General features: G+C 41.8%; 1 protein-coding gene across 2 annotated transcripts in view; it reads left to right on the top strand.

The window, feature by feature from the left end:
- Window positions 1-13,322, top strand: part of NRK (Nik related kinase) — a 402,914-nt gene that overhangs the window by 182,541 nt on the left and 207,051 nt on the right. For both annotated transcript variants that reach the window (XM_073599301.1, XM_073599300.1), the window contains exons 10-11: window positions 3,159-3,331; window positions 3,928-4,000. In XM_073599301.1, coding sequence (XP_073455402.1) covers window positions 3,159-3,331; window positions 3,928-4,000 — 246 coding nt within the window. The remainder of the gene's footprint in view (window positions 1-3,158; window positions 3,332-3,927; window positions 4,001-13,322) is intronic.

The raw sequence follows: 13,322 nt of genomic DNA, 5'->3' as shown, positions 1-13,322 counted from the left end.
ATGAAACTATCTGTAGCACTCTGTAAGCTGGATCCAAAGTCTGGTTGTTGTGAAACAGGCAGTTCAGACAATGGTTCAGACAAATAGTGATGGATAATCATGAAATGTTTAAATTCCATCATAATCCATTGTTGAACACAAATAAAAAAGACTAATGCCCCGTACACACGGTCGGACATTGATCGGACATTCCGACAACAAAATCCATGGATTTTTTCCGACGGATGTTGGCTCAAACTTGTCTTGCATACACACGGTCACACAAAGTTGTCGGAAAATCCAATCGTTCTGAACGCGGTGACGTAAAACACGTACGTCAGGACTATAAACGGGGCAGTAGCCAATAGCTTTCATCTCTTAATTTATTCTGAGGATGCGTGGCACTTTGTGTGTCAGATTTGTGTACACACGATCGGAATTTAACCGATCGGATTTTGTTGTCGGAAAATTTTATAGCCTGCTCTCAAACTTTGTGTGTCCGAAATTCCTATGGAAAATGTGTGATGGAGCCTACACACGGTCGGAATTTCCGACAACAAGGTCCTATCACACATTTTCCATCGGAAAATCCTATCATGTGTACAGGGCATAAGAGTTATAACTCCTTAACTCTTCGTCTTTTTAACTTACGTTCAACTTTTTAACGTGTTCAACGATTGTGATGGAATTAAACATTTCATTATTATCCATCACTATTTGTCTGAACCATTGGTCTGAACTGCCTGTTTCACAATAACCAAACTTTGGATCCAGCTTACAGTGTGCTACATATCGTTTTTCTTTTGTTCTTCTACATTGTTCCAGTGTTTCTGTCAGCTGAACTGGGCTAGATCCATGATCTATTACGTATTTTGTATCATTAATTTTTCACATGACCCAAAGCTTTGTGGCGCTTCAGGACTTTATTGCATTTTCTCTACATAAAGATGGCCTAGGCTATAAGAAGATTGCCAAGACCCTGAAACTGAGCTGCAGTATGATGGCCAAGACCATACAGCAGTTGAACAGGACAGGTTAAACTCAGAACAGGCCTCGCCATGGTCGACCAAAGAACTTGAGTGCACGTGCTTAGCGTCATATCCAGAGGTTGTCTTTGAAAAATAGACGTATGAGTGCTGCCAGCATTGCTGCAGAGGTTGTGAAGGGGTGCGGGGTCAGCATGTCAGTGCTCAGACCATATGCCGCACACTGCTTCAAATTGGTCTGCATGGCTGTCGTCCCAGAAAAAAGCCTCTTCTAAAGATGATGCACAAGAAAGCCCACAAACAGTTTGCTGAAGACAAGCAGACCAAGGAAATGGATTACTGGAACCATGTCCTGTGGTCTGATGAGACCAAGATAACCATATTTTGTTCAGATAGTGTCAAAGTGTGTGTGGCGGCAACCAGGTGAGGAGTACAAAGACAAGTGTGTCTTGCCTACAGTCAAGCATGGTGGTGGGAGTGTCATGGTCTGGGGCTGCATGAGTGCTGCTGACACTGGGGTGCTACAGTTCGTGGAGGGAACCATGAATGCCAACATGTACTGGGACATATTGAAGCAGAGCATGATCCCCTCCCTTCAGAGACTGGGCCACAGGGCAGTATTCCAACATAATAACGACCCCAAACACACCTCCAAGACGACCACTGCCTTGTGAAAGAAGCTGAGGGTAAAGGTGATGGACTGGCCAAGCATGTTTCCAGACCTAAACCCTATTGAGCATCTGTGGAGCATCCACAAACAGAAGGTGGAGGAGCGCAAGGTCTCAAACATCCACCAGCTCAATGATGTCATCATGGAGTGGAGGAGAACTCCAGTGGCAACCTGTGAAGCTCTGGTGAACTCCATGCCCAAGAGGATTAAGGCAGTGCTGGGAAATAATAGTGGCCACAGAAAATATTGACAATTTGGACATTTTCACTTAGGGGTGTACTCACTTTTGTTGCCAGCGGTTTAGACATTAATGGCTGTGTGTTGAGTTTAGTTATTTTGAGGGGACAGCACATTTTCACTATTATACAAGCTGTACACTCACTACTTTACATTGTAGCAAAGTGTAATTTCTTCAGTGTTGTCACATGAAAAGATATAATAAAATCTTTACAAAAATGTGAGGGGTGTACTTTTGTGAGATACTGTACATGGTAAGCTGGCTTTGACAAAATGGGATAGCACGGGAAAACCTCCCTTTAGGTGAATTTGTAATAGTAGGTGTCCCTTAAGTTAACTCAAACAATGTTACCAGCTTTCCCACTGATCTTCTGTAAACTACAAAGGCCTATCCCTATGTAATGGAGAGGAGGTCTTTGTAATTCAAATCAGGAGAGCACCATAGGGTGACAACACTGGTCCTCCATACAGTGCAGTGAGTTTACCCTGAGGCAGAAGGTGTACTAGCAGAATCTTACCATTTGGTAGAATGTACTTATTGGCACATGATATTGATGGTATACTAGAAAAAAAAAAAAAAAAAAACTTGTTTTTTTAATTGTGGGGTTTTCTAGTTGGAAATATGTGTTGCAATGTTTTATTAATAGCTCCCATTTCTCTCAGGACAAGTTCACTTTAAGCAGAGGGTGCTTGAGTTGTAAACATTCATGTGGTTCTGGCCAGCGACTGGACCTCTGACGTATTCAATTTTATTTTAATTCAATAAAATTCAAAGCCTATTTATTATGATCGTGTAATATCACTTGAAAGTCATAGGAAGTGGCACAGAAAAAAAGCCAGGAGCAATTTGCACAGCTTCCACCGAGAACGAGTACTGCAAATATGCTGCACAGCAAATGCACAGTAAGTGCAGTGTAAACATATCATACGGACAGAAAAAAATCAGTGTTTTAACCCACAGCTACCAATCAAACCAGAATTAATCCTTCTAAACTGAAGTTGATAAGTCACTACAAATATCTGGACATTGCACATTATTGCTCATCAGTCAGTACCAAATACCATTTGGTATTTTTCAGTTACTCATCCAAAGGTAAAGGACTCCACAGTGTGGCATGAGTGCCGCTCCCAAAAAATGTTTGTACCAATACCAAGAGCCAGGCATTGTTCTCCTACCGGAGAGATTTTAATTTATGTGCTTTACAACAATTATAAAAAAATGTGTTCACATTAATTAGCTCCTTGCCTTTATGCACTTTTATGATTTGCTTTTCTTTTTCCTTCAGGTCAAAGAAATTTCTTAATTTTGCTGATAATTGCCTCATTAAAAATTACACACATCGTCCAACAACAGAAACATTGCTAAAACATTCTTTTGTTCGAGATCTACAAAATGAGCGTCAGATACGCATCATGCTGAAAGACCATCTTGACAGAACAAGGAAAAAAAGAGAAAAGGGTAGATGTTATCAGATATGTTGTCATTTACTGGAAAAAACAAAAACAAAATTAATATGTTTAACATTTTAAGCTAATTTACTGCTAAGCAGGGTATGTTCTAAAAGTCCCTGGGCACCCCTAGGTAACTATATAGAAATGTGTGGTTTATATAGTATCTTCAGGAAAGCTGGATATGACCGATACCTTGTGTGGCATCGGTCATATCCATGGACCGATACTCCATGTCCATGTATGGCTGGCTATAGTGGCTGAGAGAGAGAGAGAGAGAGAGAGAGAGAGAGAGAGAGAGAGAGAGAGAGAGAGATAGAGAGAGAGAGAAAGAAATAAGGTTGTCCATTTTACCAGCACCAGTATGACTCCTCAATGACTGCTCAGATCTATCAATCTTAAATCTTGAACTTTGTTTGCATTTTTTTTCAGAAAATGTATAACTTGTTGGCAATAGTTCTCAACTGTGCCTTATAGAAGGCAATTTAAGAATCTGAATGACAGTAAATTATTACAAAAATTACCATTTCCTACATTTCGCTTAGAGCCCACTCAGACTTCAGAGATTGCTATACCCACCTATGCTGCATTGCTTTGTTTTTTCAGATGAAACGGGCTATGAATACAGTGGAAGTGAAGAGGAAGATGAGGAGATGAATGAAGATGAAGGCGAGCCAAGGTAATTAAGCCACAAGTCCTATTTCACTGTATAAAGTGAACACTCACAACCATAGGACAAAAGATTTCCACTAAAGAGCAATACAAAAGATCATTTCAGGTAAATCGCTAAGGACTTATCCAGCCTGCCAAGGATATAAACCATAGCACACAAGATAAAGGACTCTGCTACTGTACAAGCAGTATATTGCCTGTCAAAGTCAAAGGAGATTACAAAGTTACTTTAGAAGCTTGACTGGGCTCTTATCAGAGAATTTTATAATACATAGTTACATATAGCATTAAAACGACTTTTTATGCAAAAAATGCTATCTTGCACCAGAATATGCTGGAAAAAAGATCAAGGAATATTATTTTCTTCTTAGACAAAAGTATCCAACTAGTTTGTAGGACATTTTTACAATGGTTTTCAGCTCACTGCAGAAGCTTTTCCCTCTATGACTAATGCTGACTGGCCAATTCTTGCTTTGTTAAAGTAGATTTAATCGCTAATTTAAAGGGATTTTGATTGCTAAAGCATAATGAGATAAACATTTTCCATATTTTAAGAACATACTCATTTCATCCTTTGTTACATATCAGTGCTCTTTTTACAGTCCTATCTACATTCACTAAAGTGACAGCTGCATGACATTTCTCATGGAAGGTTTTCTAATTGTGACATCGGGTGGACCATGCCTATGTAGTGCCTAAACAGCCACTTGTACACTCCATTGGAAGTCCATGTGAAAGTATGAAAATGCAGGAGCACAAATGGGAAACAAGAGCATTGTTAGAATTTAACCAAAAGTGCCTACGGAGCTTCATGGTATTTTATTGTAAGCTGCAGATTTAAAATGATTGCAAATTACTTTTAAAAATGGCATCAACATGTTAAAGCTTATGAGATTTTAGTGATTGAGTTTACACAGGGCTTTTTTTTGGTCAGAGAATATATGCAGGTACTCTACCTACACCTCACTTCATCCTTGTATCCACCCGCTAGCCAACTCTGAGCACCGTCTATTGTCTCTACCCCCTGTCCACCTCCCAATGCCACCTCTTTTATTAAGTACAGGACCAAGTATCATTTTGTGGTACTAAGTAATTGATATGGAATTTAATAACAAGAAAGGCAGTAAAAATAGATACCATGCAGCCAGCAGCAAAAACTCTGGCTAATGCATTCAAGATAAATCCGCAGTCCCCAAGTAGTCCAACTGCCTAGCGTCTGCTATTGCTGACAACAACCCAGTGCCAGCTAGGTATGTAGATAAATAATTTAATTGGATATAGGAGAATCTATGGCAGTTTGGGGGCACTAGGAGATCAATAGGGGTGCTTGCCTGCATGCCAAAGAATTCCTGCCAGTAGATACATTCAGTGCTAGGAAGTGCCTGAACTGCATACCGCCACGTTCCCACTGAAAAAAAAAAAAGCCCTTAGATTTACATATACTTCTGAATGGAGGGTGTCACCTGCTCATACTTTATCTGATAACCATTAGCTATAAAAAACTAAAAAAAAAACTGTCCACTTCTGGTTCACTTTTCCCAAGTCATCATCCAGGACAACAGATAGTGGCTCCGCCCACCTAAAAACAGGAAACACATTATCTATAGTTAAAAGACCAGAGTAGGCAAACCTCCCCAGTGCATTGCATTTCTCAGGCATACAGGGAACACCATACGATCAAATTCTGATATTGTTGTTTTTCCTAGGCCTTCACGTTAGGCTACAGGGGCCTCCCTTGCTTTTCAATTCCACACCATGCAGGAACAGTGAGACTGGCAAACTGGTAGCAGGGCTTGAATAGCCAAGACTATTCTGAAGGGTCCCCTCCCTTCCATGAGGTTTCTCTTTCCTGGGGGATAAGCATCAATCCCCACAAGTGTGGTGGCATTAGAGGCAGCCCCCACCCCCATCCTAGGCAGGCCTAGTTAATGCTTGACTGGACTACTAATACAGGTCAGTTCCCAGTTGCTGACCTTTTCAGGGTTGGATTTCATTCTGGGTGGTGTGGCTGACGTTTTCCAGGGGCGTCACACTTCTATCTAGTGAAGTGGTGGTGATGTACTTTCGGGCCAGCTTGCTTTCCAAAGGCCACAAGTCTGCTGCCCTCTTGGCTAGATCGGCATTCATGTGTACAGCGCCATGATGCCATTAGGAGGACATTCACTCTCAATGTGTCCTATAGACACATTGAGATTCCTTGAATGATCCTGCCTTGAAAGTTGAACTCTTTGCACCTCCCATTAAAGTTCTGATTTAAGCCATGTCTCTGCAACTCCTGTTTGCCAGATTATTGTTCTCTCTCCAAACAATAGCTTGCTTTTCTCTACCATTCATTATCGACCCTTCACTTGTTCCTATGCTTCTGCTTAATCCCATCCTTCTACCATTCGTTACTGACCTTTGGCTTGTTTACTGACTATGCTTCTGCTTCATCCCTATCTGTTTATCTGCTACTGGACCCGGCCTACTCACCTCCTGGTGGGGTGATCCTGAAGACCGCAACCTGGTACTAACATGCAGCAAAACCCATCTCCACTATCAGGAGCTCAGCCACCCAAACTGTATTCTTCTCCTAGGGGCAGCAGCCCTAGGAGTACTGGAACCCTCCCTGAAGAGGAAAGAACAATCTACTCAGACCTCCAGTCCATTTATCCCCCCACCCAGCCACCTTCTGTATGCTCCCTTCCAGGAATTGACCAGGGTATTCCAGGAATTGGCCAAGGTATGATAAATATTCAGCTGATCATTTTAATCTCCTTCCATATGCGCTTGAAATTTCTTCCAAAAGGCAGGGGGGACCAATCAAACTCTCGGCTCAAGAACTCTGAGCAGACCCAAATAATCAACAACCACTCCACTCCCTATAAATGGAGCCAAACTAAACACCCTAACTGAGAGGGCACTACACATACAACATATGAAGTAACTTATGGTTTGTCCCCATCATATTTTATTGTATTAATTGTTCTTACACTGGTGGTGGTCTTCACATTATAATACAAATACATGAAATCAAACATTTCCACAACATTCCCTTTTACATGAGGCTGTGTGGTCGCTATTCTCTTCTGCAGCATCTTTGTTCTGTTCTACTCTTGAATGATTGGTTGTGTAACCAGGGTAATAGTCTGGGTGTGCTACAATGGCTGACAGGACATTCCTGTGATACGTGCCTTGCAGCACAAGATATGTGCAGTGTTTCGGGCAGTATGTTGGCCTGTAGAAGTGGCATGTGCTGCTATCACTCTAACCCTTTTTTCATGATTTTGCATGTTTTGGTGCCATGTTTAAAAAGCCAGGACATGTCTTTTATGCAGTCCTCACAATAGAACATTGTGTGACAATTCAAGGTGAATATTTGTTCTGTTACTGCTAGAGGCACTGTCCTGAAGTAGTGATAGGCTTAACATAATAACATATACTAGGGCTTTGAAAGAATAGACTTCATAGGCATAATTAAAAATGTATAACAAAATATTTTATTAGAATTATAACAAGATATTAGTCACACATGAGATAAAATACATGTAAAAGTGCAAAAGTGATTAAAACCGTCTCCCCGACCCACCGTCCATCCAGAAACCTGGATGGATGGTGGACCGGGGTGAAGGTTTTAATCACTTTTACATGCATTTTATCTCATGTGTGTCTAATATCTTGTTGGTATAATTCTAATAAAATATTTTGTTATACATTTTTAATTATGCCTATAAAGTCCATTCTTTCAAAGCCCTAGTATAGGTTATCTAATTAAAGGATTTGGCATAGCCTATTCACACTGTCCACAGCGCCACCCTGTGGTGACAGCTTCTATATACATTGTTCAAAAGGCATAACTTAACACCTACTGTCACAATATGCCCATTTTGCTAAACTGGAGCCAAAGTTCAGAGGTTGGGCAGGGCGCCTGACATTGTAGAAGTAATACTCATGTTCGATGCCCAGCTTTTTCCTGCCTAGTAGCACATTCTTTGCCAGTTGCATGGGAAGCTTGGGGATACAGAGCACTTACATAACTGCTCTACCAGGATGCAGATGATAGGAGAGACAAAGGAATGGGTGTGTGTCTTCTGTGTATGTATGTCAATGGGGAAAGAGATGTCCTAGGTATATATAAAAGAGTGTACTTATTGATTGTCCATACATATCGCTCCTATAAAAATTACTATATAAATGTAAATTATCGCTATTCTGCTTGGGAAAAAAGATTTTGTATGCAAATGCAAGAATATACTTTCTGTGAACCATTACATCATTATCTAGATGTTGGTATAGAAGAGATGTAAATAGCTCAATGTGTTTCATAGTTGACTTCTGATTCTAACCTGTCTGCACGGAAAATAAAACAGGAAAGCCCCCAAGCCCTTTTTCCCCAGAGGAAAAGATGGTGGGCTGATCCTAGGCATGTTTATCAGTCATATACTTTTTTCCTGGAATAGGTTTTAGTGCCTTCCCTATGACTTACGTAAACGTATTTATTAACTTCTTGCCGACCGGCTCATGCCGATATACCCCGGCAGAATGGCACTCCTGCGCAACCTGATGTACATGTATGTCAGTCCGTAAAAGGAGGATAGCAGGTGCGTGCACCCACCGCACGCCGCAGGAGCGTGCCCGCAGGATCGATGTCCGCCGGCAGCCCACGATCTCGACGAGGAGAGGAAGAACGAGGAAATGTAAATAAGGCATTTCCCTGTTCTGCCTAGTGACATGACAGGGATCTTCTGTTCCCTGTCATCGGAAAGAGTGATCTCTGTCATGTCAGTGGTAGCCCATCCCCCCTACAGTTATTACACACTTAACCCCTTGATCGCCCCTAGTGTTTAACCCCTTCCGTGCCAGTGACATTTAGACAGTAATCAGTGGCTATTTTTAGCTCTGATTGCTATATAAATGTCAATTGTCCCAAATTAGTGTCAAAAGTGTCCGATCTGTCCGCCGCAATACTGCAGTCCCGATAAAAACCACAGATCACCACCATTACTAATAAAAACATAAAAAATAAAAATGCCATAAATCTATCCCCTATTTTGTAGACGCTATAACTTTTGCGCAAACCAATCAATATACACTTATTGCGATTTTTTTTTTTACCAAAAATATGTAGAAGAATACATATCGGCCTAAACTGAGGAAGAAATTAGTTTTTTTATATATTTTTGGGGGATATTTATTCTAGCAAAAAGTAAAAAATATTGCTTTTTTTCAAAATTGTTGGTCTTTTTTTGTTTATAGCGCAAAAAATAAAAACCGCAAATACCACCAAAAGAAAGCTCTATTTTTGGGAAATAAAGGGCATCAATTTTGTTTGGGTACAGTGTCGCACGACCGCACAATTGTCAGTCAAAGCGACACAGTGCCGTATCGCAAAAAGTGCTCTGGTCATTAAGGGGGTAAAATCTTCAGAGACTGAAGTGGTTAAAGCCAATAAGCAACTCACATGTAAAAGGGAACAAATAGGCATATCACATGGTCTCAGGCATTATGTTATGATGGTCCCATCATGAGCCTTGACAAGCCCTTTAGAAATGACCCATGGGACCATCATAACATCGTGCCTGAGACCATGTGATCTGCTTGTTTGTTCCTTCTTGCATGCAAGTTGCTTATTGGCTTTAATAAATATGTTTGGCCTTTCTTATATAGTGTGAAGTGAGGACTGACAATTAGAAATGCAAGGTCAGGGCTTGTTTCAGGGGGAACTTGGTGGAACTCAGTTCCACCACCTCTGGCTCAGACCCTTTGGTGCCTGCTCACCACAATCACTTGTAAGTCTGGTTTCTGTGTTTACAAGTGACAGCTCTGCACTCTGTATGTAATGCCCCTTTAAGACCCTCCTACTGTTTTCGTGAACACACCCACTATTTGATAGGATTTGGAGGGTGTGTGTAGGGGGAGGGGTTTTGTGGGGCTGCGGTTAAGTTCCAGCACCTATTCTTTGAGAAAAAAAGATCTGTGCAAGGCAATTACATGTATTTGAGAAAAGAAAAAGACAAATAAATAACCTACAAAATCAAAGCATGAACTTAGCTTTTTTAAACAAATACGCAGTTTAAATGTTCTTTTGTTTTCATACATGCAAGCACTGTACTGTGTTACAGATGTTCTGTAATATTTACAGCCAAACAGTTGATTGCCAAAAGGAGCTTTAAGTTAAAAATCGTTATGGGAATATTAAAACACCTGCTTATTTCCCCTTTTCCAGCACATCTGGTTTTGATAATATACTGTACACTTTTACAAACATTAGATTCACTTGCTGCTCATTCCTTCATTGCTGGGTTTTTACCATCTTAAGCTCAGATTTCCACTGATTTCTGCTGAATCGATCAAAATTTGAGGAGTAGGTTTCTCGGTTGACAACGTCTTGATAACAGTTGATTCAAAATTGAAGGAGCTGGGTAAAAAATTGTCAGCCGAACAGTGACTGCATCCTATTGAATCCAGTCCCTATATGGGCATTCAGGCATCAGCAGGTGCTGCGGCTGTCTACACACAATAGCTGGCAGGGAGGATAGCTCTGTCCACACTGCTTAGCCTGGGTGGGGGAATCTAAATGTGTTTAGAATATGTTAGGGCTCATGCACACTGCAGAAGCTGTTTTTACAGGCATTTGAGCTTTTATCTCTCTGCCTAAAAGCTTGTGTTTTTTGTACATTTTTATTGAGCTTCTTTGAACTTCTTTGAGCATAAGTGTTTTTTTTTTTTTTCACAAACCCACTTCTCAGCTAATTTTTCCTTTTTTTGTGCATTTGCAAGCTTTTTTGAGCTTTTTCATGTGTTTTCGTGTGTTTTTGGGCACTTCAGCGTCTTTTCTACTCGAAAGCTCTTCTCAAAAACATGAGTTTGTTAGGGGTTTTTTTCTGCCTGTAACAGCATATGTTTCTAAACTACTGAAAAAGCTGTATGCAGCTTTTACTGTATGTTTGTTTAGCTAGCTTTAGTCAATTTACTAAGGGCTCATGCACACTGCATCCCAAATAAAAGGCTCTTACAGGCTTTTGAGCTTTGTTGAGCTCTCATTTTTTCTGCCTGAAAACTCCCCTTAATAGCCAATGTGCTCTTGCACACTATGGCCTCATGCACACTGCATGTTTTTACAGCGGCTGTTTTGGGAGCAGATGATCATGTACAGATGATCACAGACATATGTGTGCAGATGATCATTGGGACATATGATTTTACTGGGACATATGTGGGGGACAGGTGTTTTTACTGTATGGGGACACTATTGTGGGGACACTGTGCCGGTGATCAGTGTGTAAAAAACAGCTCATACTCGCTGATCACCAGCCAGCTGCAGTGATCCGCTCTTCTCTCCTCACTGACAACTTCCATGTGACGAGAAGAGAGCTGATCGCCTAGCAACTATCTCTCTATTTACATTACATGATGGCTGTGATTGGACACAGCCATCATGTGATCAGGAGGGCCAATCACAGAACCCTCCTGCCGATCGGAGATACGCCATGTCCACGTGACATGAGCGCATTGGGATTGCAACGCTGCGCGAGTACGCGCGTGATCCCTGTCCATCTGAAGGACGTTCCTGAAGTCCACTCAAGAGGAGGAAGTGCCCACCGAGCCGTATATGAGCAGTGGCCCGGGTGGGAGGTGGTTAAGAGGAATTTTTCAGCTCTAACTCTGATAAAATCTTAAAACCGCTGAAAAATGCAGCTTTTCTGCATTTATCAGCGTTTTCGAACCATAAGCTTTTGTGGGAGTATAGTTTGGCTAATAAAAAAAAAAGCACTAAAAAACGCACACACTAAAAAAAACTGAAAAACACTACTGCACTCATTCTACAGCTACAGCTTTCTACAGCAAACGCTACTGGCATTTTTATAACGTCCAGTGTGCATGAGGCCTTAGCCTCAGTTCACACCAGAGGCGGCACGACTTGCAGGTCGCCTCACCGAGGCGACCTGCACACGACTGCCCGGGCGACTTGCAAAACGACTTCTGTATAGAAGTCTATGCAAGTCGCCCCAAGTCGCCCCCGAAGTCGTACAGGAACCTTTTTCTAAGTCGGAGCGACTTGCGTCACTCCCCTTAGAACGGTTCCATAGCACAGAACGGGAGGCGACTTGTCAGGCGACTAGGTCGCCTGACAAGTCGTCCCTGTGTGAACCGAGCCTTAGAGCCCATTCACACAGGGACGACTTGTCAGGCGACCTAGTTGCCTGACAAGTCGCCTCCCGTTCTGTGCTATGGAACCGTTCTAAGGGGAGCGACGCAAGTCGCTCCGACTTAGAAAAAGGTTCCTGTACGACTTCGGGGGCGACTTGGGGCAACTTGCATAGACTTCTATACAGAAGTCGTTTTGCAAGTCGCCCAGGCAGTCGTTTGCAGATCGCCTCGCTGAGGCGACCTGCAAGTCGTGTTGCCCCTGTGTGAATGGGGTCTTACAGCTTACCTCAGATAGATACAGTATAACTAAATCTGATACATGATCCAGTTATTGGCTTTACTGAAGAATTAAAGTATATCCAACCCAATAATTAAAATCTCATATCAACTGTAACTTTAAAAAGTTGCTTTTAAAATTTTTAAATCTGCTGCTTTTATTAAAATACCTAGTGTCATGCTAATATTGGATAAAAACTGTCTTCCAACTGTAAAACTAGTGTTGTCACCGTGTGACTTAAATGACACTTTGGGTCCTTTCACACTGGGGCGGTTTGCAGGCGCTATTGCGCTAATAGCGCCTGCAAACCGACCCGAAAGTGCCGCTGCTTTGATTAGTTTTGAGCGGCGCGCTAGCAGGATGGTAAAAAAAGTCCTGCTAGCAGCATCTTCGGAGCGGTGAAGGAGCGGAGTGTATACCGCTCCTTTACCGCTCCTGCCCATTGAAATCAATGGGACGGCGCAGCTATACCGCCGGCAAAGCGCCTCTGCAGAGGCGCTTTACAGTGGTTTTTAACCCTTTCTCGGCCGCTAGCGGGGGGTAAAAAAAAAAAACGCTAAGTCGAGGATTTCAATCCACTTTAACATCTTGTTGATCTTCAACTAAAAAAACAGTCTCTTTGGAATCCTCCCATTCCTGAATCTCATCCCCTGTGCAGGTACAGTCAATTACTTACTTTTATGGGAAGGACATACATAGCTTTAGCAAACATTAAAAGTTATTGATGTTTTGGCTGGATATCGGTGAAAGACAAATAGTAGGAATGGGAAGATACTGAGGAGGCTGTGCAGTGCTGGACGGGATATCCAGCCAGCTGCACCTCTCAATCTCAGGGTTAGAATTAAGACTTAGAATTAAGAATGACATGCTTCCTTTAAGTGCATCTATCCTTTAAAGCAATGCTAACAGCCATGCTGATGTA

The sequence above is a fragment of the Aquarana catesbeiana genome, linkage group LG09 (genome assembly GCF_042186555.1).
Source record: "Aquarana catesbeiana isolate 2022-GZ linkage group LG09, ASM4218655v1, whole genome shotgun sequence".
In the NCBI taxonomy this organism is placed as follows: domain Eukaryota; kingdom Metazoa; phylum Chordata; class Amphibia; order Anura; family Ranidae; genus Aquarana; species Aquarana catesbeiana.
The sequence above is the reverse complement of the archived record's forward strand: the minus strand, read 5'-3'. Positions and strand labels throughout refer to the sequence as shown.